A 27691-nucleotide genomic window follows, 5' to 3' on the forward strand; every position below is an offset into this window, starting at 1 on the left:
CAAACTGTGATCCATGCGGCAAGTGGGGACTAGCAAAGCTTCAATGCACAATATTTATTGGCACCTGTTTGTCTATCTTTGCCTGTAACCATTTTTGTGTTTCTTTTTTTTTCTCTCCTTGCCTATTACTGATTCTCTAAGTGGCAAGTTCCACAGACAGTTGGTTTGGAGGAGAGATGGGAGAGTGAGTTGGAGGAAAGAGAAGGCATAAAAGTCTCTTTGAGCTAAATTGAGACAGAAAATCATAGCGGCTGCCACCAGCATCGTGCGCCACCTTCCTCTCTTCATCAAATGGGTGTTGACTTCATGTGTAGGAATTCCTGAATGTTCTGATTCACCAACAGAGCCGGCCAACCTCCTGGGAGCTTTGGCATTAAGCCCTGTCTTGAAAGGCTTAAGTCCTAGTTCTAGAGCTGTCTGCAGAACATTTGGCACCTTTAGACACAATCTCCGCACGCCCTGTCTGCCCAGCTCTGCTCGTCTGCTTCATGTAAGCCCCTGATAAGCTGTGTAAGTTGTTGTTAATGAAGACCCCAAGCACCGCAACTCTGTAAGTGTAGTGCTGAGTAACTGTCTCTGTCAATAAAGGCTGAATGGCAGCTCTGCGGCTCCTGGGGAGGAGGAAAATGGGAAATAATGGAAAAGGATGTCACTCACCCACCCCTCACAGGTGGGGAACTGAGGGCCAGGAAGGTGACACCACATAACACTGGACCCAGCTGTTCTGACACCAAGTTCTCATCATATCAGGTACTGACTGGGGAGGAGTTTATCATTATTGATAAAACGAGCACAGCCTCTGCTTACCATTCTGGAGTGCCAGTTGCTTTACAGGCGTCATCTCAGGCAGGGACAGTGAACATCGTTCACTGCTCAGAAAGCAGCAGCCTGGGGAGGCGAGGTAGGACTGAGTCTACCTGAGCTCGATGCCGGGGTTGGAGCTCAGTAGCGCTGCTGTGAACTGCCTCCTTGGTGTCTGCCAGGCATCAGAGAAGACAGCAAGATGCAGAGAGGTGCCCCCTTGTCAGCACCTGCTACATACCGGGCCCTGCTAGTCACTGCTGTAGATTCGCTCATTCGGTCCTCACAATGGCCTGACAAGGGTGTCTTATTAGCTATTATGCCCATTTTGCAGACAAAGAAACTGAGCTTCAGAGGAATAAAGCAGGTGACTTGCCACCCAAGCTAACAGCAAAAGGGCATATTAATTAGGAATGTGCCTAACTCCTCAGCCCACCCAGATTCACATGCATACAATGATTCATGAGGAAGGAAGCACATGGGATGAAGGGCGGTGGGTGGTATCAGGAAGTGCTGGATGGGGCTCCACCTCATTGGAGGCCAGACAGCAGCAGCGCTGAGGGCCCTGCAGAGGCCTGGGGCTGTCTTTCTGTGTCTAGCTCCTGGCATCTAACCCCAGCTGGGCCAACTAGAGCTATTTTGGGCCCCTGGGAACCACCAGTAATTGGTAAGAAGTGGGGAGCAAGTGACCTAGGCCACAGTGGTCATAGCTGATGAGAATCTCATGTAGGACTTGGAAGGAGCTCATGTGACATGGGTGCCCTCCATTTCCTGGGGTGCTGAGCTAGGAGGATGGAGCCTGGGCTGTTGAGTTACCATGTGGAAAGGGCTGGGAAACTCATGGCTGTTTCTGATATCTGTTTCTTACCATGGGCAAGTGGGGGACCAGGTACACACTGCATCAGGGCAAGAATGCCAAAGTCACAGTTGTCCCAAGCTCTGGGCAGAGCCCTGGTCACAGCCATCATGTCACCTGATGACACCACAAGAAAGGAGAGATGGGAGGAACAGGAGCTTGGCTGAAGTTCTCTCTGAAGATGAGCAACTAATGGGAGAAAAATAACAGTCACCCCTCTCAGGCGCCCTGACCATCGCGTTAAACCCGTCAGTCAGCATCTCCCTCAAACCCCAGTATGACTCATTCACTCAGTGAGATATTCCCATTTCCAGATAAAGAAACTGAGGCTCTGAAATCATGTTCCTGCAGCTTTTCTTCTCCCTCCATGAGAAATCATCCAGGTTCTAATAACAAAAAGTGTGACAGGACTCATTCACATCTATCTGGAGGTTACTCCATGCCAGGTGCACTGTGACATGGTTCATCTTATTTTCCTCTGATTCTCATGGAATAAACCTGTTATCATCCCTTGCAACAGGCAGAATAATGCCACCTTCCCTTCTCACTGTAGCCATGTCCTAATCCCTGGAGCCTTGACTATGTCATGGCAAAGGGGCAGAAAGGGCACAGATGGAATTACAGTTGCTAATCAGCTGAACTACCCTTGGTTATCAGGGTGGGTCCAGGGAAATCATAGGGTTCCTCTAAGTCAAAGAGGGAGGCAGGAGAGTCAGTGTCAGATTTGGAGATGCTGCAGTGCTGGTTTTGAAGGTGGAAAAGGCAAGAAAATGGATTCTTCCCTAGAACCTGCAGGAGGACCACAGCCCTGCTGACACTTTGATCTTGGCCTTGTGAGGCCCATTTTGGACTTCTGATCTCCAGGATTGTAGGACAATACGTTTGTGTTATTTTAAGCCACTAACTTAGTGGTGGTTGTTACAGCTGCCATAGAAGACTAAGGCGAAGTAGCTTGCATGTGATTAGTAAGGGGTAGAGATGAGATTAGATGACACTGCCCTTCCCCGGTGTCTTTTATCACATCTCACAGGGCTCAGCTGATGCCATCTGCTTGCTAGTTGGAAGAAGAGCAAAAGCTCCTTGAGGTTACCCAGCTGGAAATTAACCAAGTCTGCAGGTCCCCCAGCCCCTTGTACAGCCCTGCACGGCCTGGCTTAGCATTGGTTCCTGAAATGACAGGGATGGTATGAAAAGATCTGATCAGCCTGCGCGAGGTGGCTCACACCTATAATTCTAGCACTTTGGGAGGCCAAGGCAGGATTGCCTGAGCTCAGTAGTTCAAGACCAGCCTAAGAGCGAGACCCTGTCTCTACTAAAAATAGATAAATTAGCTGGGCATTATGGCGGGGGCCTGTAGTCCCTGCTACTTAAGCGGCTGAGGCAGGTGGATCATTTGAGCCCAAGACTTTGAGGTTGCTGTGAGCTAGGCTGATGGCCACAGCACTCTACTCAGGGTGTCAGAATGAGACTCTGTCTCAAAAAAAAAAAAAAAAAAAAAAAAACCACCAGAAAAGATCTGATCAAAAGCAGGACATGAGAGGGTGGAGACAGGCATGACCTCCTTCACATGGTGTCTTGACTGTCCTCCCTGTGGGTGTGGGTGCCAGACTCCTATCTCTGGAGTCGTAGCCCTCTGAGTCCAGGGGTAGCAGGACAGAGATGTAACTGGTGGCTGAACCGTGGGCAACGTGAGTGGCAGCCGAAGACACAGGGAGCCAGGCCAGGCCTCACACCCATTCCCAAGGGGTGCCTTGTCCACAATAACCCATCCTCTCAGCATAGGCCCCTCAGCAGCTTCCATAGGGTGCCACAGGACAGAAACAGACACTCCCAAGAGGTGGGACAACTCAGCTCAGCTCTAGGACCCACATGCTCTGCTGCCCAGGCTGCCCCAGCTTCCTCTGTAAGAGGCAAGCCACACAACCCTCTCCAGGGGGAGCATCTCAATAGACTCCAGTCCCCGTGCTTCTCCCAGTCTCTGGTCAACCACGGAAAGGTGGTCAAACTTGCTGATTATCACACCTCCCGGGGCCTTGTGAGATCCAGAGCTCCAGATCCCTGCCTGGGTGATCCCAACTCCAGAGGACTGAAGCAGGTCTGAGTTTGTCACAAGCATCCGGGCTAAGTTTGGGACTCGGCCATAGGAAGGGCGAGAAGAGACCAAGACAGAGTGTGGAGCGATCACTAGCTGGGTGTGGTAACTGGGGTAAGGCAGCCCCACGGCCTGGGGAGCCTGGAACATTCCTGCAACTCAGGCTGGGGAAGCCCTCACGCCTGTAGGGGGGCTTTGAGACAACTCAAAGGGAGGAGGAGTGTAGGGGCTAAGTTGTTTGGGCTTTCTCACCTGTGATCTTGGGAATGGGATGAGATAAAGTTGTCCGGGCTGTCTTACCCATGGGAAATGCGTTGTTTGGGCCTTCTCACCTGTGGGAAGGCACCATGTGTTCCTAGATCGCCATGCCTGGGCTCAGTGACATCATGCTATGTAACTGCCGCTTGGCACCCTGCCTCTATTGTTCCCCCAGACAGAGGGGCGTGCAAGGCCTTCTGTTTGTATGTATTGAAGACTGGGGATTGTGGATTGTAGATTACAGACCTTCTGTGCAGCTCAGCTCCTTGGCTGCCAGGAGCTGGGTCAGGGCGGACCTCCCACGTAACTAGCTCACCAGCTGCCTGAACTGAATAAAGCATGTTACACCTGCCTTCCAGTGCCTGAGTTATTCTTCCGTCTGTCCATATTAGAGCACTTGCATTATAAGGAGGTTCCCAGGAGAGTGAGAGGGAAAACTGAGCAAGGTACTATGGGCACCTGGAATTCAGCATCATGGTGGAATGGAGAGGAGGCAGCAGGGCAGGGGCAGCTGGCGGGCGAGGCTCACAAGTGGGGTCTATGTATCTCATCCCTGATGTTTGAGGTGTGCAAGTAAAAAGGTTCAAGGACTTTTGAGTTAAAATTATTTCTAGGCTTCATCCCTTTGATGGATGTTATCAAATACACCAAAATGAGTCATGTTGGTGAGGAAGTGGGGAAATTAGGATGCTTGTGGGTTGCCAGTGGGAATGTGAAGTGATGCAGCTGCTAAGGGAAACAGTGAAGTGGTCCTGCACAACTACCAGATGATTCAATGTCTCCACTTCTGGGTATTTACACAAAAGAACTGAGAGCAGGGACGTGAACAGATTTGTGCACCCATGTTCACAACAGCATTGAATTCGAACAACACGAAGGTGGAAGCAACCCAAGAGTCCATCGAAGGATATGCTGCAGATACGTGGGAACATCATTCAGCGTTATAAAGGAAGGAAATTCTAACATGTGCTACAACATGGATGGACCCTGAGGACATTAAGCTGAGTGAACAAGCCCGTTACAAACAAGACAAATACTGTATGATTCCGCTTCTATGAGGTGCCTAGAGCAGTCAGATTCATAGAAACAGAAAGCTGAATGGTGGTTGCCAGGGGCTGGGGGAGGGAGGGAGTCAGGAGTTAGTGTGTAGTAAGTACCAAGTTTCACTTTTGCAAGATGAAAAGAGTTCTGGGGGTTGGCTGCACAACAACGTGTATTTAATATTACCCAACACTTAAAAATGGTTAAGATGGTAAATATTGTTAGGTATTTTTTACAACAATAAAAATAAAAAATATTTTTAGGCTCTGCCTGTGTTTCCTACACACTATTTTCTTCCCCTCTTTTTTTCTGTTTTTGAGACAGAGTCTCACTCTGTTGTCCAGGCTAGAGTGTAGTGGTATCATCATAGTTCACAGCCATCTCAGACTCCTGGGCTCCAGTGATCCTCCTGTCTCAGCCTCTGGGACTATAGGCATGCACCACCATACCTGGTTAATGATTTTATTTTTAGTAGAGATGAGGTCTCGCTCTTGCTCAGGCTGGTCTCAAACTCCTGGGCTCAAATCTTCTTCCCACAGCAGCCCCCCACCCACCCACAGTGCTAGGATCACAGGCTTGAGCCACCGCAGCCAGCTCCCACTCACTATTCTGCTCTGAGACACACCCTGTGGGTCAGGATATTATCAGACACAGAATATCACCAGAAGCCGCTTCTCATCTCACCTTCCAGAAAAGGTCACCTGTTAGGAAACTGTCCCCCAGTTCTCCAGGAAACTGTCATCCTTGGTTTAGCATCCAGGAGAACCCAGGGATCCCTGGGTACACATTTCACTTCCAAATCTGTGTTTCCTAAATAGCACAAAAAAATGGGGAGAACAAGGGCTATGGGACCACAGAGGGGCTTCCCAGGGGAATTACCATTTGGGTTTTGTTTGTTTTTTGAGACAGAGTCTCACTTTGTCACCCCTAGTAGAATGCCATTGTATCATAGCTCACAGCAACCTCAGACTCTTAGGCTCCAGGATTCTTTTGCCTCATCCTCCCATGTAGCTGGGAGTACAGGCGCCTGTCACAATGCCTGGCTATTTTTAGATACTGGATTTTGCTCTAGCTCTGGCTAGTCTTGCACTTGTGAGCTCAGGCAGTTCGCCTGCCTCAGCCTCACAGAGTGCTGGGATTACAGGCATGAGGCATCGTGCCTGGCCCTTGAGTTGAGTTTTGAGGGAAAGTAGGAGTCCACCAGGGAAAGGCCAAGTAAGAAGAGTTCCCCAGGAGAAATAGTCTGTGCTCACCTGGAGGTGAAGTGACAGTGCAGACTTGGTGTGTGGTGATAACAGACTCAGTGGGAGGTGTGTGGCCAGGACTGGCTCATGCCAAGCCTTGTGGGACTGAGTGAGAATTTTGTCCCAAGAGCTCTTAGAACAGTGAAGTAACATTTTGGGAAAATCCCTTTGACTGCTAAGCAGTGTGGCTCAGGGGCTCAGCTGCACAGAGTGCCCACGCACCTCTTAGGTTAGTACCAGCCACAGGGAAGGAAGCCTGTCAGTGTGGCCTGAGTGGGTGACCCTTGTTCCTTTTTATCTCATTCCTGTCACAGTGACTTTGAAAGGTGGATCCGGGGTACTTCTGGATTTAACAATCACAGTGTGTGTTTGAAACCAAGCAGAAAAATTGATGCAACATACCCATAGCCTTCAGGATACAAAATCAAGTCAAAGCCAAAGTTTTTCCTTCAAAAAATAGTTTATTGTGTACACTTCCTGGAGAGCCCTCAACCCACTGTTCCAGGAAGGCAACTATTCATAGACTCGTCTTCACTTCCAAAACCAAGAGGGCCTTGCCTGACAGAACAACCTTTGGTTTCCCAACAAGCCCCATGACGAGACAATGGACAATCCACTTCTCCCAACCTTCACTGCCTCCAGACCACCTTTACTTGCCAGGGCTGTCACTGGATGACGTCAGATTATTATTATTTTTTTAACTTGGACATCCTCAAGCATCCCAGCTTGCAGAAGCTTCCCTGGGCAACCCCATGGGCTTCCACATTGGCAAGGCATAACACTCAGTGTCGCAGACAGACTGACCACTATGGCAGCAGGCTGGGGGCAAGTCCCCTCACCTCTAACTCCAACACAGGTGGGAGGGACCAGAGGACCACCAGCCCCAAGGCTGTGCAGGCTTCAGAGCCAGGTGCTGGAGGTCCCATTGCAGAGTCTTTCCTGAGTAAATTGGCGAGATCATCACAGTCTGGTCTTTGGTCACCAACAGCTCTGTTCCTTGGGGCTGAATCCCACCATGGACATCAAGCTGACAGGTGAAGAAACAAGAGCAACTCGAAGGGTGATAGTGGCAACAGTGATGAGCAAGTTGGGCTGTGAGTCTGGTTGAGGGCTTCCCCTCCTCCTCTGTACTCATGCATGGAGTACACATGCTGGGTGGGTGACCAATCCTGAAGTGGGAGGGGAAGTCCTTGTTCTCCTCAGAGGGAAAAGGCAGGCAGAGGACTATGGGTGGAATTAAAGACTCCTGCAAAGGCCTGGGACCTGCGGCCAGGCTGCACCTCTGTTTTACTTTCCCTTTCTTGAAAAGTGAATCTCTGCTAATGACCTTGCTAAGCATGGCCTGCCAATGGGACATTCCTAGTGATTCACTAGAACCATTGGGGAAAGAAAGTAACATTTTCTTCTCTTAATAAAAAAATCATTCATACCCCTTCCTGGATGACCACACAGTCTTCAAAGAAGCATCATTATAAAAATAGGTTTTCTCTCTAGTCTTGTCTACAATTTTTTTTCTGTGGCCCTTTTATTCAGCTGAAGTATATAAGACACTTACATCAAGTGCTGGTCTCAGAATAAAAAAGTAAAAGATTCCATGATGTGATATAAAGAATATCTGGCTCCCAGGCATGGAAAAGCTAAAGGAAACAGATGTTTTGCTTCAATTTGATTCTGTGATACAGCAAAAATTTTGTCTTAAGATACAAAACAGAACAAACTTCCCAATTACGGAGAGAAGGCTCTTTCTGCTTGGAAGGTGCATCCCTGGGCCTTTTATGGAGATAAGAGTCAGCTGGAGACAAGCAGCCCTGCAGAAATGCCCAGGACTTTATTTTTTTTAAAGCAAGCCCTCAGTTAAGGGCATGAGGTCAGCAGGTCCATGTGGTTCCTTCTTCCCGTGGTCCTAAGAATGGCTGGTAGCCAGGTCAGGTGGAGGCTGGGCTCTCCAGGGTAGACAGCAGGTGAGCAACCTGGGCCCGCTCGGCTGGGCTGATGTGCTGGCTCAGATACATCACACAGTCCATGGCCACCTCAGGGTTTTCTTGGACTAGGCTGAGAGGCAGGGGAGAGGATTTGGGTCACTCCTGCCACTTCATTTAGTGGCCCCTTGTGTAGCAGAGTCACTGTGCAGAGCCCCATCCCACGACCCAGAGCTTCCCATTCCCTTCCTTCTGTGCCATGGGTTGACAGTGCTGGGAGACAGAAGGGACTATGGCCTAGGGTCAGAATGTCTTAAGGTACCACATTCCCTGCTGTTCACTAGCTATGTGATAGGACTGGAGACAAAGCATTTCCCCTGAACCTCAGCTTCAACCCCTAAACGAGGTGCCCTGTGCTCTGCTCTCTACTTCACGGGGGATAGCCTGGGAAGGGGGAGGAGACCTCTGGCAAAGGTCCTGCACCAGCCACGCCCCTGGACAATCCCCACTGAGTCTGGCAGGGATGCTGAGTGGCTGGCAGCTCACACCTGCTTAGTGCACCCCAGGGCTCTGTGCCGGGGGCTCAACTCGAGCTCAGGATATGGACCTCAGCACACAAGGCCTAGCTGCCCAGTCCATTCCAAGGGGCTGCTTTAGAGTTGAGTGGCTGGAGGTGAATGTGGCCCGGGCATCCGCCAGCAAACCTGAAGGGCAGGCAGGGGTGGTGGCCACTCACCCTTGGATGGTCTTGAGGACGGAGTCGTGCTTCAGGCACCTGATGTTCTCACGGATGATGGAGTGCGGGCCATCCTCCGCCTGCCAGTGCTGCTCTAGCCACCGCACAACCACCTGGTTGTTGTCCCACAGGTAGGCCTGGGAGGGATGGATGCTGCCTCAGAGAGGGGTCCTGCTGTTATGCAGGCTGCCCTCCCCCTGGACCCCACCCCAGGCCTACCTTGACGGCGCCCTCTGATTCCACAAACCAGCGGCGCAGCATGGACTGGATGTGCACGTGGCTCATCTGGCCACTGGATCGCAAGATCTCTTGCCGGACCTGGTCCTCCAGGAGGAGGCGATGCAGACGCCAGTACAGGAAGGTGCGTGCGGTCTTCCACTCCAGGATGTCCTACAGACAGGCCCCAGCCTGAGCCCCCAGCAAGGGCAGGAGGAGCCACCCTGGCTCTACCATACCCTTGCTGATGGCCGGGCCTAGCCCTGAGCCCAGTCTCTGTACTCATTTCCATTTCACAGGCAGAGAAGCTGAGTCTGGGAAAGTGGTAGCACCTGCAGAGCTGGGACTTCACCTGGACTTAGTCCAGTCCTAGGTGAAGAAATGTTCCCCTTACAAAAATGGCACCCACCTCACCTCTCAGGTAGAGGCTAAAGACAGCTGGGAGGGAGAATATTCCCACAAGAGAAGCTGACAAGCACTGGACACAGGCAGGTGACTGTGTGCTGCCTTAAGGGAAGGGCATCGGGGTAGGGCTTGAGTCAGTCAAGGGCTGGGAACACACTGGGTATCAACAATGGTTTCCAAACCCAGCCCAGGTCTCAGGTGACCCAGTAGTCATAAACATATGGTTAATGGTTCCAAAACCTCGCTGCCCATTGGAATCTCTTAGGAATTAAAAAAAAATACTACTACAGGGCAGCGCCTGTGGCTCAAAAGAGTAGGTGCCATATGCCAGAGATGGCGGGTTCAAGCCCAGCCCCGGCCAAAAACTGCAAAAACAAACAAAAAAAAATACTATTGCCTAGCTCCCATCCCAGATGCTTGGATTTACTCCTTCTGGAGCTCCACCTTGACACTGGGTTTTTTTTTTTTAAAACCTCTCCAGGTGATCGTAACAAGCAGAGTTTAACCCACGCCCAACCCCTGAGCCCTAATCTCTTTCGTGTGTTGGAAACCAGGTGTATGGGTCCTTCACGCCCCCTGGGCAGCCGTGGACTCTCACAGAAATGACGCCCTTCTCCAGCATCCGGCCAGGCGTGTCGTGGAGGTCGGCGAACTGTACCGCCACCTGGTGGTAGATGGGGAGCAGCATGTCCTCGCGAGCCTTCAGCCGGCCGTCCAGGTCCTTGCGCTCCTTCTCCGAGAGCTCCGGCGCCCCTGCAGATGCCCAGAAAAGCTAGTCTGGCATTCAGAGCAACCACGGAGGGTGGTCACATGAGGTGTGTGTGTGGGGGGGGGGGGGATTCTTTTCTCAGGAAGAACAGACCTTGCCCCGTGAGAAGTCTGAACTTTAACTCTGACATTACTCCTGGATCAAGGTGCTTATGCTGTCTCAGAAATGCATGAGACATGGAACTTCCGATGTTCCCCTTCTATCAGAACCACTGTGCTTGTAAGGATTCTATCGATTACCATTTTTAATATACATAAAAAATAATATAAAAAGGCACAATATAAGCAACTCTATGCCAATTTGACAACGTAGCTGAAATAGACATTCCTTGAACTAAACTACCAAAGCTCACTTAAGAGAAACAGGTAACACAAATAGTCCTGAATATAATAAAGAAGCTGAGTTTGTAATTAGAAACCTCCTATCAAAGTTTTAAAGAAACAATGCCAATGCTACACAAACTTAGACAATAGAGTGAACACCTCCCAACTCATTCTCATTCTGTGAGATCAGCATTATCCTGATACCAAACCAGGCAGAGAAATCATACACATTCCTGGTAATAAATCTTGTGACTGGCACAGTTTATAAGACACTGCCATCTCATCTGAACATTTATAGAGAATTACACCTGAAGACTACAAGTGAAACAAAGCTATCAGTCAAGCAAAATCGGTGAATACTTTATATCTGGTTAGAAATTCTAAAGGAACATTTTGCTATCCAATAAGAAAATTCTGATGTTTCTTATTAGAAAATACTTCCGGGTGGCACCTATGGCTCAAAGAGGTAGGGCGCTGGCCCCATATACTGGAGGTGGTGGGGTCAAACCCAGCCCTGGCCAAAAACTGCAAAAAAAAAAGAAAAGAAAATACTTTCATTGTTTTATTTTGTGTGTGCTCAGAAATAAATTCACTATGGCATTATATACATTTTTAATGTGAAAGGGGTTGATTTAGAAAGATGAATATCTAAAATATCTCACAATAGCTGCAGCTGTTTTTTTTTCTGGTATGTCTTTATTTTTCACATACTAGAAACCTCTAGCAATAGAGCCAGCTGGGCCTCTCTTGATCTCTGAGAGGGGATGCCTTTGAGACCCTCTTACCCAGCTGTTCCACAAGCTTCTTGTAAACTGGGTCGAGCCTTCTCATGGACTTTATTATGTCTTTCTTTCGGAACTTAATCTCCACTGTTCCCTCTGGCTCCAAAACACCTCCCCTGAAAAAAAGAGAAGGCAGGGATGGGGGTGTCTGAGCTGTCACCCAGCAAGTGACAGGTCGTGCATGTCTGTGGAGGAAGCTAGAGGTAAGAAAGCCAGATCTGGGGATCAATTCTCAGCTCTTTCACCAACACTGCGAACTCTTGGGCGAGTCATTTCTCTTCTCTGGGCCTCTATATCTATAGCCATAGAAGGAGACACTGAGCCAAATTTTTAAAATAATACTTTCCGAAATCTAGAGGACACTTTCAGGTTCAAGAGTATAAGACTTTCTCCATAAAACCTTCCTGCTGTGTGGCGATAGTCCTTTCTGACTTTTCTGTTCTCCTGGAGGCTGGACACTGCTTCTGGTCTCTTTTAAGTTCACAAAGGCACAATGAGAGCCCAACGTGGTCCTGTACCAGCCACCTTCCTATTTACCTCTCGCTCTCTACCCATCCCTTTTTGCTTTTGACAGCTTGGAAGCCCTTAAGAATATGACAGGTAGCTCTGAGCATCCTGGTGGCCAGAGTGAAAAGTTAATGATGATACCATTTGAGTGTTGATCAGTATCCTGAGTCTTCCTGGGGGGCTGACCTCAGCAGCAGCCCCCAACATAAGGGTCTAGAAACCCTGAAGATAGGACAGACTCAGTTTGTTTGCCAACATATCACAATGACTAGCATAAAGCATAGCACATTTGGACACATAGTAGGTACTCAATAAATGCTCAGTGAATTAATGAATGAATGAGGGAGTGAACATAGGAATGGTGTTGCCTATATTTTGGGTAGAACTCTTTTGAGGCCTTTACATCTTGCACAGCATATAGTTTTCACTTTGAAGCCATCAATCACGGTGTTGCAAGCATTATGGTCACTATTTCATCTGTAAGAGTTCCTGGGATAAATTCCTCCTAAAGAAATGTCAAGGCCAGATGTGGTGGCTCACGCCTGTAATCTTAGCACTCTGGGAGATCAAGAGGGGAGGACTGCTTGAGGTCAGGAGTTTGAGACTAGTTTGAGCAAAAGTGAGACCCTGTCTCTTCTAAAAATAGAAAAATTAGTTGGATGTGATATTGGACAACTGTAGTCTCAGCTACTTAGGAGGCTGAGGCAGGAGGATCACTTGAACCTAGGAGTTTGAGGTTGCTGTGAGCTAGGCTGATACCACTGTACTCTAGCCTGGGTAACAAGAGTGAGACTGCCTCTGAAAAAAACAAAACAACAACAAAAAGAACTGCCAAGGTTTCTTTCCCATGAAGAACTATTTTCTTCTCATGCAAATATTCATTCAGCCATTTGGTTAGCAAGTATTTCCTGGCCACCTACATGTATCAGGAGCTAGGTTAGGCCCTCAGTTATAAAACTGAGCAAAATAGCAATAGCTTCTATAGAAACTCATAGCTTTGGGAGAAACTCAAGGGTCTAATGAAGGATAAACAGCTCATCGTATTTCCCCTTTCATTCTGTCTGCCAGGAAGCTCATGTGCTTTTGGTATTACCTTTTTATTTTTTGATTGCAAACTTCCTTAGGCAGGAGGTGAGTACAAACTATGAAAGAAGAGACAACATTCCTCCACCACCTTGGGGCTCCAGCTACTCACTCTTGTGGAAATCCAATTGCACACTGCCTTAGATGCAAATTGGTGAAACTGGAGGTTCTCCTTTCTTCAGAAACTCCGAATGGCCTCTGTGATACCCAGCCAGTGGCCCAAAGGTGATGGGGCCTCAAGACTGGGAGAACAAGAAGAGGCTAATCCAGGTCAAAGGCAACACACCTACCTGCTATCTTTGTCGGCGTACATTTCTATGCATAGGGGGTTGATGGTGGCATCTATGACCACCCAGGAGCCTCCCCGGAGCTCTGCGTAGGGTGGGATGTAGATCAGGATAGGCTGTGTGTACTTCCTGAGGCCGTCCACTATGTAGGCTCCGAACTTTAGCACCTGGTCATACATGTCTGAAAAGCAAAGCCTGCTTAGGTGACTTCAGGCCTCCCACTGATCCATGTGTGAGGCCACCACCTGGACTGACCTCAGCTGAGAGGCTTGTAGAGCACTGGGCCAGGGTTTGGGAGAATAGATCACTCCCCAAGTAGTTGTGTGATTTTGGACAGGTTACTCATGTTTGATGTTCTTGTCTGTCAGGGATGGTATAGGGACTAACCGATCTCTGAGATCCTTCCAGCTCAGACTTCCTCATGACTGCCCCATGGTTTCCAGTGCATTGAACAGCCCAGAAAACCACATGACCCTTCCCACTGTCCATAGACAGCACAGCACTTTTCTTTCTTTCTTTTCTTTTTTTTGAGACAGAGTCTTCCTCTATCATCCTGGGTAGAGTGCTGGGGCATCAACGTTGCTCACAGCAACCTCAAACTCTTGGGCTTAAGTAATCCTCTTGCTTCAGCCTCTAGAGTAGCTGGGATTATAGGCACCCGTAATAATGCCTGGCTAGTTTTTCTATTTTTAGTAGAGATGGGGTCTCGCTTTTGCTCAGGCTGGTCTCAAACACCTGGGCTTAATGAATCCACCCATCTCAGCCTTCAAAAGTGCTAGGATTATAGGTGTGAACCACTATATCTGGCCCAGCACAGCTCTTTTCTTCCACCAAGACACATACCTTCAAGTACCCACCCAGGCACTCTGTGTGATAACCAATAATGTGACAATAACATCAAAAATAATTGCACCACATGCCACGGATTGGCTCATCGGGTCCTCACCTGGGCATCTCAAATTGGTCCTATTCTTATCCCCATTCACAAAGGAGGGAAACTGAGGCTCACTGAAAGCATCTAGCTAGCAAGGATTCATGGCAAGTTCATCGGCCTCCCCTTTGACCTTGTCCTCAACACCCCACTGACAGCCACTGTCTCTCAGAATGTGCTCAGGGGCGTCAAAAACCTGTGTACAACTGCAAGGGCACACGAGGCTCAGCGCAGCCCTCTGTGGCAGGCAGGGCAGATGCCCCTCCTTACCACGCATCACCTTACCGCACCAGGAGGTGACTGCCCAGGGCACTCAGAAGGTTTCAGGGGTGCCCCTGCCCACCTTGTGCCTCACAGTGTGACCTCTGGAAAGTCACACTCTGCTTCTGACCCCAAGTCCTCATCTATAAAATGAGACAGTAGGAGCGCAAGTGTCTCCTGTATTCAGGGCTGTTGAACACTGCCAACCCTACGGCAGCCACAGGGCAGAAAGCTTACCTTTCATACCCCCAGAGAACCCCCTCCAGTTGGCAAAGATCAGAAGGGGCAGCTTCTCCCTCCTGAAGTCCTCTATGGCCTGGGCAGTTTTGTAGGCTGAGTCTGGGAACCACACCTGGCCCGCCTGCTGGATTATCTGTAACACAGAGCCACCTGGATCAGGTCCCAGGCACAGGACAGCTGCCACAGCCTTGCCCTAAAGGGAAGACAGGCAATCCCATCTGCACTAGCACCTACCCCAGAGCCTGGGCTCAGAAGAAGAGCCTAAAGCACAGCCACTAGACCCTTACATTGCAGTCCAGTGATGCTCCCTCTGTCCCCATTCACAAGTTCAAAAGGGTGCTAGGCTAGCAGAGGTCACACTCAGTCAGCGGCAATGTTGGTCCTAGGACCCAGCCCTGTGACTTCTGAACTCTTCCCAGTATGTGCCGTGGCCTCACACACAAAAAAGGAACAGGGGCAAGATGGGAGGGAAGCCCAGGGAAAGATGGTCATAGCAGTGTGTATCCCACAGACAAAGCAGCAGAGAAATAGGCACCAGCCCCTCTGGGGCCAAGGACTGCTGAATTTACTGCTTTCTACCCATGAGTTGGCACAGCAGGTGTGGGATCACCATGCCCAGCACTCACTCTCACTGGCAAAGCCACCTGAATCGGTAGCCACAGCTCCTGGGCCCCTCACCTTGGCTTCAGAATCCAGGTTGGCAGGGTCTGCAGGGACCACCAACTCCACCGTCCGGGTCTCTACGGCGATCACTCCAACAGGGATCCCACCCAGCCTAGAAGGTAAGCACAGGTGAGCTGGATGCCAGACAGCACCCCAGACTGATTTCAGAGGCATCTGGATCCCCCAGCCCCACCTGTGGGCATTTCTGGGAGTGGACAAGAGGCAGGTGGGAGAGGATGCTATTTTTAATCTGGTGGATTATTTTGCTGGAAGGCAAAGAAAGTGCCCCAAAGCATGTAGCCTTCATCTTCTTGGACAGCTCCAGCTGCCTGAAAATTCTTCCTTATATTGGGCCCCAGATTGGATCCTCAGAATTTACTACCCCAATTCCTGGTAGGAGTCATAGCTGCAAGTCCTGGCTCTGGTGGATGTGAGCTTAAGCCTCAGCCTCCATCACTCACCCTCTTTGGGTGTCTACATCCTCATCTGTAAAATGAGGATAATTGTGGTGGTTGGAAATAACAACACATGCTAAGCAGTTTAAATAACATAAGTGTAAGTGGTAGTTGCTGCTGTTATTATTTACCTCCTCGGCTGCACATATTGAAGTACTCCTCACAGGATTGGCACTTACTCGCTTCTCCATAAGTATTTCTTTTAAAAAACATTTTTGTAAAAATCTGACATTAAATCAACTCCTCCTTCCACGTGAAGGCCTTCCCTTAATTGAAAAATCCCCACCCCCACCTGCCTTGTAGGGTCATTGTGCAAGTAAATGAACAATCTAGTGATGCACATGGCTTGGGGCTAACCCCTGAGCTGAGTCTCAATCAAGGTCATATCCTTAAGCTCTTTCCAAGTGTGGGTTGGTGTCTAGACTGAGATGTAGTGGCTGCTGGCCATATGTGACAGAATTAGAGTAATAAATTCTGAGGATCAAATCTGGGGCCCAGTATAAGGAAGAATTTTCAGGCAGCTGGAGCTGTCCAAGAAGACGAAGGCTACATCCCTAATGAGTGAGCTGCTCAGCTTGGAAACCATCTAAGCATCTAAGCTTCCCACCAGCAATCATGTACAAGAGGGATCCTGCCCATGGCCTTCTTGAAATGGAATTCAGAGTGTTTGATGTCTGTGTAGTTTTCTGGGGAGGGTACCCAGGGCCACTATCTGATTCCCAAAAGGGTTAGTGGCCCCCATGGCTGGGGAGTGACTAGAGGCTAGGGTCCTGGCCCCCAGTAGGAGGTTGCCTGAGATGGCTTCTGAGGCCACAGACAGATAATCTAGATTTCATATCCAGAAATGTTCTCCTAGTTGGGTTTTTGTTTGGGAAAATCCTGGGGACTGGAAGAAAATGTCCCTAGTGGCCCCCCAGCCTAATGCCTGGGCGTCCCAATGCATGAGTGCATGTAGTCTGCTCCCATCCTCACGGCAACCTTGCTCGTCCTGTCACCACAGTTTGGGCCCAGGGTGCCATGATTTCCTTGAAGCTGCCGTGGTCAAAGAATCCACTCTGCCAGGTTCCCTTCAGAGCTGTGGACAGAATGGCAGTGCCCAGGATGAGGGGCTATGTGAGTAAGGGCCCCAGGGGGCAACCTGGCTGAGCAGACTATTCTACAATCTCTGTAAGGATGGCTTGTCTTTAACCTCGTAGCCCAAATACCCCCTTCCTCCAAGACCACACAGATTCCAAGCCCTTACTAAAAACAAAACAAAACAAACAAACAAAACTCCAAAATAAACAGGGCTGCAAAAAATATATGAAATCAGGAATTCAATCCATATGAACATCCAATTACCACCAATTCCACCAATACCAAACACACTGACACCTAATCACAGGCTCTGCTTTCTCTTCCCAAGATGCAAAAAGTGCTGATGGCCATCTCCCAGAAGGTAGGATTTTAGGGAGGGACCACCTGCTCAGGAAAATTCATCCTGGCCTGCTGGTTGCAGCTTAATAATCCTTGAACTGGTTAGAAAGTTTTCAATTCCCCAAATAGACAGAGAGAAAGAATGTGATGATGTCGACTACAGCCAGTGCTGGGGAGAATATGGAGTTTGATTGATTGATTGATTGACTGACTGATTTAAAGAGAGTTTCTAAACCCTTAGTAGAGTGCCATGGCATCATAGCTCACAGCAACCTCAAATTCTTGGGCTCGAGTGATTCTCTTGCCTCAGTCTCCCTAGTAGCTGAGACTACAGACACCTGCCAAAACACCTGCCTATTTTTTGTTGTTGTTTGTTTAGCAGGCCCAGGACAGGTTTGTTTTTAGTAAGCTACAGGCACTCAGCCAGAAATTTAAATCCACATGACAATGTAAGTTTTGACAAGGAGAGGGGAGCCAGACAGCATGAGGAGTCTCAGGTGCAAGTGTGTGGGAGGCGGGGGACTTGGGAACGGGACAGCCCAGCTTCCACACCTGACTAGGCAGAGACAACTGTCAGGGAGAAACTGAATATTTTTTAATTACAATAAGCAGCCCCCTCAAGAGAGCCACAGGGAAATGGAAACACATAGCAGCAAGCCACTGGGCTCCTTTTGCTGGCTGGGTCCTGGCCTGCTCCTGAGGGTCACCTCTCCCGAATTGCATGGCTGGAAGAATAAGCCTGGGTCTAAAGGGAGCAGCACAGGAAATTCTAGACTTGGGATATGGTAATAGGGAGCTCAGCTTTCCTGTTCTGTTTTGGTTGCTCAACATGAAATGATACACCTCCAAGAGACAAACCCACCCCTCTTAGAGAAAGAGAGAGAGAGAGTGTGTGCACAGGGGCGTGTGTCCACATGTGTGCGTGTGTGTTTAGAAGAGGCCTGATTGCCCATCCTGGATAAAGTCTCAGAGAGTTCTTTGTGAATGTTTAGCCAAAGAGATAGAGAAAAGAGGGAATAGGAAGAGAGATTAGTGTAACCCCGGGGCAGTTTGGGGAGGCAGGTCACAACCACCATTGCATCTCACACTTCCCTATCAGCTTCAGAAACCAGAGGCTGTTCCCATTTCTCTGGTCAAAGGCTCAGAGAAATCATCATTTCTCCACTCCCCCTGCATTTGGTCTCAGCAGTACTGCTCTGGGATACAGGATAATATCAATGCTTCTACCTAAGTGCTCCTTTATCCCAGGCCCTGAAAGAAATCCAAGACCCAGGTCCCAGCAAAACACTTAAGGACTTACTTGGGTGAGGCCTTCCTGCAAGCATCCACCGGGGATCATAGGGAGCTCTGGATGGGAGGAATTCAATTTCTCTGTCAATGGGGTCAGTGGGTGTGATGATAGGGACTGGGCTGAGATTATCCTAAAAAAGAAAGCCAAGTCTCCAACTCAGTCACTGGTGCTTGTCAATAATGTTTCTCATCTGTTATTTGTACTTTTCTCCTCTGACTGGGTTATGCCTAATTATGTAGCAATATCCCTTCCCTAGGCCTTTGAAACTGCTGCTCTGTTTAGAAAATGCCAAAGATTGGCCATCCCATGGATTCTTTTGACATCTAGTTCATGAGCTCCTGAGTGTACTTCAGGGTTCAGCAAGATTCAGTGATCTGGGAAGTGAAAGAAAGGGAGGAAAGGATTGTTCCTGCTACATCAAGCAAGATGAGAGAAAGATCATCTTAAAAGAAAGAAAAAGAGAGACTGGCTGCAGATAGTGGTAACAGGTGGCATGCAGATGGGGAAAAGGAGCACTCAGGAGTAAGAACTCACATGTATGAAAATAGTTTAACTTGGGAGTTTTAGTAGAAGGTATAGAATGAGCTGAACTCTGGAACCAACCTTTCAGAAATAATATTATGATGAAGAATAACGACCTCACTCATCTGTGTAGAATGTTACCATTAATTAAGTGCTACACTCACTATTATCTCATTCTCTGTTGTTGAGTAGATCTCCTAAGAATCAGGTAGGACAATCATCATCAGACAACGGAGAAACAATACCACAAGCATCTGCCTGGTCAACATGGAATTAAAGAGGCCCCACCTGAACTAATTAATTCTCACATCATGAGTGGCATTTGGTGAGGCCCTGCCAAGTTCTGAGCTCTAAATATTTTACTTAATCATTATGACTCCATGGGTTAGGTAATATGATTATTCCCATTTTGTGGATGAGGAAACTGAAGCTCAGAAAAAGTAAGAGACTGTCCCAGAATCATGTAACTACTGCAGCTGAAGCCAGGAATCAAATCCAGCCTGAACGGAAAGCTTGAGGAGTCTCTACTATCCATGTTGCCTCTTCTGTCAAGAGGCAATGCTACCCCTTTTTGAAGGACCAATAGATAGATAGATAGCATCCTTGCAATAGCCTTAGTGCCACCAAAAGAGCAAAGAATGGCTAGTACAGGACTAGGCATCAGAGAGCATACCACCCAGGAGGTAACAGAGACACAATTAGCAAACAAGCTTGATAGAAAGTCTTCCAAGCTCTAGGAAGCAGGGAGGATACTGCACCTTTGGCATATAGGACAGCCACTCTAGGATGGTATAGACGCCCTCAAAGTCATCTGGCACAGTGATGTGGGAGACACCATTGTAATGCATGATCTGCACACCACCCAGCTGGTTGTTGGAGGTGTAGACCTCTCTTCCCAGGACCTGCTTTGACACAACATGGTTAGCCAAGTCCTGCACAGCCCAGAGCTCTCCCACCTGGTCAGAAGTCACCCTACTCAGTGGCTCTCCATCCTGCCTGCACTTTAGAACCAACCACCTGGGACTTTTCAAAAACCCTGATGCCCAGGCTGCACCCAGACCAATAACATCAGAATCTTTGGGGCTAGGACCAGGCATAGATTTTTTTTTCTTTCAAAAAAAAAAAAAAACACCCCACATAATTCCAATACACAGCCTAATTTGAGAACCAGTGATGCATCTAACTACTTTGGCCATCTCAAAAGCAAAATCTGAGGTTGGGTGCAGTGGCTCACGCCTATAATCCTAGAACTTTGGGAGGCCAATGCAAGAAGATCACATGAGGCCAGGAGTTTGTGAACGATGTGGGTGAGGTGAGACCCCATCTCTACAAAAAATTTAAAAATTAGCCAGACACCGTGGTATGTGCCTGTAGTTCCAGCTACTCAGAGGCTGAGGCAAGAGGGTTGCTTGAGCCCAGGAGTTTGAGGTTGCAGTGAGGCATGATGGAGCCACAGCACTCTAGCTTGGGGCAACAGAGAGAGATCCTGTTTTAAAAAAAGGAAAATCTACCTACCCAGTGTTTCTGATTCACCGGTCAGCAGTGAGGCCTGAGACTCTGCATTTCTAACAAGTTCTCAGGTGATGCTGGGAACTTTGGTTGGTTTAAGAACCAGACTTTGGGAATTCTCCGTGAGAGCCGAGCAGACTTTATAACAATGTGGAAAATGTTTTAATACGGTAAAAACAGTAGAACACTAAACTGTTTACTCACCATAAATTAACCACCGAAAGACAGAAGATGAGAGGGAACCACACCAAAATTATAGAAGGAGCAAAATTACTTTTTTCTGTTGTTCTTTTCCCACTTTTCTGTAATGTGTAATGCTGCTTTAATAATTTTGTTTTAAAATGCCAGTAATATAGGAAGACAGTTCCACAAATAGCCTAAAACTTCTTTTTTGGCTCCTCAGAGGCCCAGATAACTACAAACTGGAAAAAGGAATGAAACAGCCTTTGTATTGAAGAAACAACCCACCGGTTGTTTGAAGAAACAATGCCGCCTGGACCCCACGGTCCCCTGCCCATGCTGGAGACCCCTCCCCGTCACCTTGTTGAGAGCACTGGCTCCTGTGAGGATGATGTGGGAGTTTTCCACCTGGATCACTCGCTGGCCCAGCCTCACCAAGTAGGCTCCAATCCCAAGGGCTCGGCAAGTCACCTGTAGGGAGAAGAGACCTTCTGAATTCCCAGGAGTGGCGTGGCACCCACTGCCCACTGCAGTGGAGAGCCCAGGGGTCTGCTGGGCAAAATTGGCCAATGGCAACCTGCTTTGGGAGCCAAACAGCAGAGGCAAAAGCACCTGGTTTGAGCTTGGCTTCCTATCTGGAAAGAAAATGATTTGTAAAGACTGTTGTAAAGACAAACAGCAGACACTGAACGCTCGGGATCTTAAGAGGCTTGTGTGTAGCTTAGCTGAGCTCAGCCATTCACAAGCCATTAGACTCTTGCACAACAGAAAGGACATCTAAGAGTGCACATAAAAACTAGTGAAATCTAATAAAGTCTGTACTGAGTTTACAGTATTGTACCAACATCAGTTTCCTGGTGGGTTTTTTGAGACAGAGTCTCACTTTCTTCCTCCTGATAGAGTGCTGTAGTGTCATAGCTCACAGCAACCTCAAACTCTTGGGCTCAAGCGATTCTCTTGCCTCAACCTCCTATGTAGCTGAGACTATAGGCGCCCACCACAACTCCCAGCCATTTTTAGAGACGGGTTTCCGCTCTTGCTCAGGCTGGTCTCAAACCTGTGAGCTCAGGCAATCCACCCGCCTCAGCCTCCCAGAGTGCTGGGATTACAGGTGTGAGCCACTGCTCCCAGCCTGTTTCCTGGTTTTGTGAATGGACTGCTCTTATGCAGCCTGCTGTCACAGAGGAATCTGGGTAAGGGGTCATGGGATTCTCCGCACCATGTTGCAACTTCTGGTGAGTCCTAACTATTTCAAAATGAAAAGATACACACAGGTATGTATAAAATATCTAGAGAGTAAGCCTAAGGAAGATATTCAGGGCCAGCATCTTCTGGAAGCTGAAGATTTAAATTTGCATGTAAAAATAAGGCCTTGAAAGACAGTTTATAATTAAAGAGTACTATTACTGCTACTATTACTATTATCATCACTACTGTCATTACCAGTATTACTGCTGGTACTATCACTACTCCTCCTCCTCCTACTGTTACTACTAACATCACTATCGTTATTACCACTATTACTACCACTACCACCACTACTACTATTACTACTCCTGCTGCTACTATTGCGACTACTGTTATTATCACTACTGCATCAGCTGCCACCACTATCGCTACTACTAGAAACAGGACAGATTTAGAAAAGCCATGGGGCTACGATGGGGAATACTCATTTTCTACCAGTTCAAGTCAGACACGAGTTCTTCTAAACACTAAATACCTTTGAAATAAGAGCACATGGGCTTCTGATCCAAACAAACCAACTATAAAGATATTCCCAAGGTAAGTTTTAAAACAAACCAAAACTGGGTTCCCACGACATTAAAGAATAGTGTTTGGGGGGGTGTAATAACAGAATTGTAGTATGTAAAAAGGAAAGACAAGGTCCTTATCTCTGCTGCAGATCCACCTGAAGTGTTTCCAAGTGAGAAGATGTGATGGGGAGTTGGCTTTAAAATATTCTAAGCTGGGTGGGGGTGGAAGGTGGACTACGGAAACAGGAAAGGCTACATATTGATGACAGGGGAGCTTTGTGGATTGGCACGTGGCACTCACTATTGATCCTCTCTATTCTTGTGACTATTTGAAAGTCTCTAAAAGCAAAGTTGAAAAAAAAAAGAAAACAGGAGGGACTCACCAAGCTAATGGTGACAATCTCTTCATAAGCAAGGGAGGACTCCCCAGCAATGGTGCCTGAGCCCTTCAGATTCTCCACACCCAGGCCATCATCCTTCCCAATGATATCCATGATGACATACCTTCCAAAACCAAACACAGGTTAAAGGCAGAGCTCTAGCCCAGAAAATCCCAAGGACCCCAAACAAGAAGGGTTGGGGAGCAAGGTGAGAGACTGGAAGTGGAAAAGTAGCCAGAGGTTCAATGATAGTAGGGGTCTAGAACCCTCACAACAGGTGCTAACATTTCCAAAAGGGCAAGTACAGCATCAAATATTGTCACCCTTCTCCCTTACCCAAAGATGTATGACTATTTGGAGACTTAGAAAAATGTCACTCCACCCCATAATCTTCCAAAAGCAATCTGGGATAGTATTTGGTCTACAGAGAGATGGGGGTATGCAGGGGAAGCCTGTTCATAATCAATCAACATTCAGTGACCATGGAAGCCTGAGAAACTGTCCAGCCAACCTCCTGTTAAAGATTCACAAAGCGCTTCAGCATGTTAAAGGTTCTGAGAATGCCTGCACAGTACAGATGTTTATTAAATCTCATTTAACCCAGTATTTCCCAAACTCACCCTACTAAGGGAATTTTTCCTCCCTCACATATCACTAACATTCTGGAAAACCCAGCCTGGGGATTCCTGATTTAGACAACCCCACTAAGAAAGACAAACTTTGAAGTTCTCAGATCCCTGCCCTGTCCTGTCCACGTCTTCCCTGTTCACCATATTACTGCTGTGTCCATTTGGCCAGTCTGTTCCTAAAGTGTGAGCTTGCGCCTCCTGTGTCTTCCCAAGCATCTTGAGAATCCAATATATATACAATACACTGCATGATGTGCCATTTTTATATAAGGGGTGATCTATTTTATGACAACATGGATGGGTTCACCTTGGAGAATTTTCCAACCATTTAAGTCATCTTTGCCCCCTCCACAGAAGCTTAGGGGTCCTGCTATATAAACATCACAGCCCCACTTAAAAATATCAACCAACACAAGCTCAAAGGAAAGGAGGCATTTTCTGATACTGGCTGATAAGAACCATGAACAAAATTAAGAAGCTACCTGGTAAGTTATTTACCTGGATTCTCCTCCTTCCTCGATATGTTTACAATGGATGGAGTTCAGGGAGCTGATTTTGGTGAAGTCTTGGGGAGTCAGGTACAGGTACTTAAATCCCTTAAAAAATATACTTCAATGAGGCTATGAATCCAGTTAGCCAGTTTTTTCTTTTAAATGTCAATAGTGTAGGGGCAAATGTTAACATGTTAATAAAATGTCAATAACATCTTAACAGGCCTGATGTTAATAACAGCTGTAAACTAAACGTTGGCTTTGAGCTAAGCCCTTTCCACCCATCCCTACAACAGCTTCATGTTTTTCCTGGTTTTCCTCATTTAGCATTTCTCAGTCTTCATTAGCACGCCCCTAAGCTACCTACTTGGAAATTTTAATTTAATAAAATTTTAATTTTAAAGATATACTATTTACATACTCTGTACGATATATGTGTACACAAAAATAATATTTTATTGCCACCCTAAAAATAATTTTCCCCCCTTGCGGGGTATTTAATACCATCCCCCACACCAAGAATGCATGCTGTGTTTGGAAAGAATGCCTGTCCTCTCCATATTCTCACATTACATACGTGTGCTTTTATTTCATCCATCTTGCCTTTTATTGTAGCTGTTATCTAGGAATCTCCTGGATCAGCGGTCCCCAACCCTTTTGGCACCAGAAACCAGTTTCATAGAAGACAATTTTTCCATGGACTAGGGGGCAGGGGAGTTGTTTTTATATGAGTCTACAAGCCATTGATGGGTCTCTGTGTGATGATAATCTGTGTTGGCAGCCGCTCCCCAGCCCTAGCATCACCACCTCAGCTCCACCTCAGATCATCAGGTAGTAGATTCTCACAAGGAGCATGCAACCTGTATCCCTCATACGCAGAGTTTACAGTAGGGTTTGAGCTCCCATGAGAATCTGATGCTGCTGCTGATCTGACAGGAGGGAGAGCTCAGGCAGCGACGTGAGCCATGGGGAGCAGCTGTAAATACAGATGAAGCTTCTTCACTCACTCCCCACCCACTCAGCTCCTGCTGTGCAGCCAGGTTCTTAACAGGCCTCAGACTGATATCAGTCCACAGCCTGAGGTTTGGGGTCTGCAGTCCTGAAGGATTTTTAAGAATTCTCTGAGGCCGGCAGTGGCGTATTTTCAGGGCACACTGCATTTAGGAAATGTTCGGTATGTATTGGTTCAGCATTTATCAACTTTGTTCTACTCTCATCCTGCTAAGGAGACTTTTTAGACTTTTTTTTTTTTTTTACTAATTGCAACCCTCCCCACTAATGAAAATTTAAAGCCACTGATACACTGCATGGTGGCCTATGCAATACACATATATCTGTGCTTTATACATAAAAAGAGTAAGCTTTTTCCACCCTCTGGCAGGTATTATCACCTTCACTGAAAATACACTAGCACAGTGAAATCACTCCACCACACCAGCTTCATGACATACTTTTTGAGGGTCTTCTGGGTCCACCCAAGCCACCTGGAACATGTGTTTGATCTCCTCTGCCATGCCGATACGCGCCCCACTGTTGGCTGCCAGGTAGATTTTAGGGATGCCCTCTGCCCGGGCCATCTCAGATGCCCTGAGGTACAGAAGGTCCTCCCCTGGGCCAAAGGATCCAATGCGGAAGGTGATGTCATTGCCGATGACAATCACATCCCGCCCTTCTGGATACTCCTGGGTCTTGAACCGCATTTTGAAGACCACCATGCCCACCTGGCAAGAAAACAAATGCATAGGGAAAATGATTTTGTTTGTTAAGGGGACACTTTTTACAAAGGGTGATTCTAGCCAGAGGCTGGGCTCTAGGGAGTTACTACCTCATTTCCACCAGGAAGTCGGTTCATCTCCACCAGCTGGCCCTGAGAGTCCAATACTAATTCAGTGTATGTGAGGATGTCTTTAGGGTACTTGTCTGGAGAGCCCCACAGTTTAAAGAGGGCCTAGGGAGAGAAGAGGGGAGGAAAGGGGAAAATCTTGAAGTTCTCAGTAGAGAAGGACTGTCCTTCTTAGATGAAGATGATTGTCACAATTTCAGTGTGAATTTTCTAGTTCTTGCTCTCTTTTTTTAATCATGAAATATTTGAAGCATAATAAAAAAAATCCATGTAGAATAATAAACATACATCCAGGTACCTGTCTGGTGGCTTTGTCAAATCTAGTTTCCATAGTTGCTTAAGATTGTTTAAAGAAAGAAGAAAAATGTGGTTGAGGTCCCTGGCACACCATCCCCAACCCTGAGTCCTGTGTGTGCTTTTACGTTTTTACTTCATCGTGTATGCACACATTAAAACATGCAGTATTATTTAAACAAACTGTTAAGTAAACGGTACCACACTGGACACTTCCTTCTACAAGTTACTTTCTCTGTTCCCCATTATGTTTGAGAGATTTATCTGTATTGACAAATTTAGCTCTGGTTTATTTCTCTGCTGCTCAGTTTTCCATGGTATGAACATATCACAATTTATTTGTTCATAACTCTGTTTAGGAGCATTTAGATTATTTCTAGTTCTGCAGTATTGCAAATGAGGCTGCAATGAACATTCATGTGGTCTCTTCTTACAAACGTGGGTGAGAATTACACCACATACCCGTGCACATGCATGAGTACACATATGCACATACCTACACCCCACAGAGTAGAACTGCTGGGTCACAGGGAAGGTGAAGCTTCAACTTTACTTGACACTATGAAATAGCTTCTACATTTTTTCAAACTCTTTTCAAAGGCTAGTGAGAATATGTAAGAGCTTCCTTGCTCCACATATTCTCCTAACATTTGGTTTTGTCAGATTTTTAAATGTTTACCCATCTGCTATGTGGGAAATTGTATTGTGGTATTCATGTGCATTTCACTGATAATTAGTGAAATGAGCACCTTTTAATATGTTTATTAACCATGTGAGTTTCTTTGGCATGTTTTCTGTTTATAACTCCTGCCCATATTTTTTAGTAGTTTTGCTTTTCTTTTTCCCACCCTCCAGGCCATAGAACAGTACCAGTCCTTGGCCTGTAAGAAACCAGGCCACATCACAGGAGGTGAGTGGCAAGTGAGGATCAAAGCTTCACCTGCATTTACAGCCATTCCCCATCACTTGCATCATAGCCTGAGCTCCATCTCCTGTCAGGTGAGCAGTGGCATTAGATTCTCCCAGGAGCACAAACCCTATTGTAAACTGCCCATGAGAGGAATCCAGGTTGTGAGTTCCTTATGAGAATCTAATGCCTGATGATTTGAGGTGGAGCTGAGGCAGCAACACTAGAGCTGGAGAGCAGCTGCATATACAGATTATCATTAGTAGAGAGATAATAAATTAGTAGAGACCAGAATAAATCAATTGTTTGCAGATTCATATCAAAACCTTCCTCTCCCCCAGGTCTGTGGATATTTATCTTCCATGAAACTGATCCTTGGTGCCAAAAGGTTGGGGACTGCTGCTATAGATCATCTAGTTCTAATCCCTTGCTGATTATAGGCACTAAAACATATCTCCCAATCTTTGGGGCTTATCTTTTCTCTTTCGTATAAACAACTTTTAAGTTTCAATAAAATGTATGGGTCTTTTCCTATATAGTTTGTGGTTTTCACTAACTCTAAGTGGCTTTAATCCTTTTTAAATGTGTGTTACTGGATGTGGC

General features: G+C 47.2%; 1 protein-coding gene across 3 annotated transcripts in view; it reads right to left on the minus strand.

Annotated features, from left to right (window-relative positions):
- Positions 1-6733: 6733 nt before the first annotated feature.
- ACACB (acetyl-CoA carboxylase beta) overlaps positions 6734-27691 on the minus strand; it is a 140968-nt gene continuing 120010 nt past the window's right edge. For all 3 annotated transcript variants that reach the window (XM_053588579.1, XM_053588580.1, XM_053588581.1), the window contains 16 exons: positions 25870-25992; positions 25496-25765; positions 24052-24149; positions 22928-23048; positions 21148-21258; positions 19857-20000; positions 18586-18706; positions 16848-16944; positions 15430-15526; positions 14749-14884; positions 13323-13500; positions 11446-11558; positions 10167-10321; positions 9167-9337; positions 8948-9084; positions 6734-8344 (listed from right to left, as the gene is read on the minus strand). In XM_053588579.1, the coding sequence (XP_053444554.1) occupies positions 8218-8344; positions 8948-9084; positions 9167-9337; positions 10167-10321; positions 11446-11558; positions 13323-13500; positions 14749-14884; positions 15430-15526; positions 16848-16944; positions 18586-18706; positions 19857-20000; positions 21148-21258; positions 22928-23048; positions 24052-24149; positions 25496-25765; positions 25870-25992 (2199 nt within the window). In that variant the 3' untranslated portion in view covers positions 6734-8217. The remainder of the gene's footprint in view (positions 8345-8947; positions 9085-9166; positions 9338-10166; positions 10322-11445; positions 11559-13322; positions 13501-14748; positions 14885-15429; positions 15527-16847; positions 16945-18585; positions 18707-19856; positions 20001-21147; positions 21259-22927; positions 23049-24051; positions 24150-25495; positions 25766-25869; positions 25993-27691) is intronic.

Source organism: Nycticebus coucang, chromosome 4 (assembly GCF_027406575.1).
Source record: "Nycticebus coucang isolate mNycCou1 chromosome 4, mNycCou1.pri, whole genome shotgun sequence".
Taxonomy (NCBI): domain Eukaryota; kingdom Metazoa; phylum Chordata; class Mammalia; order Primates; family Lorisidae; genus Nycticebus; species Nycticebus coucang.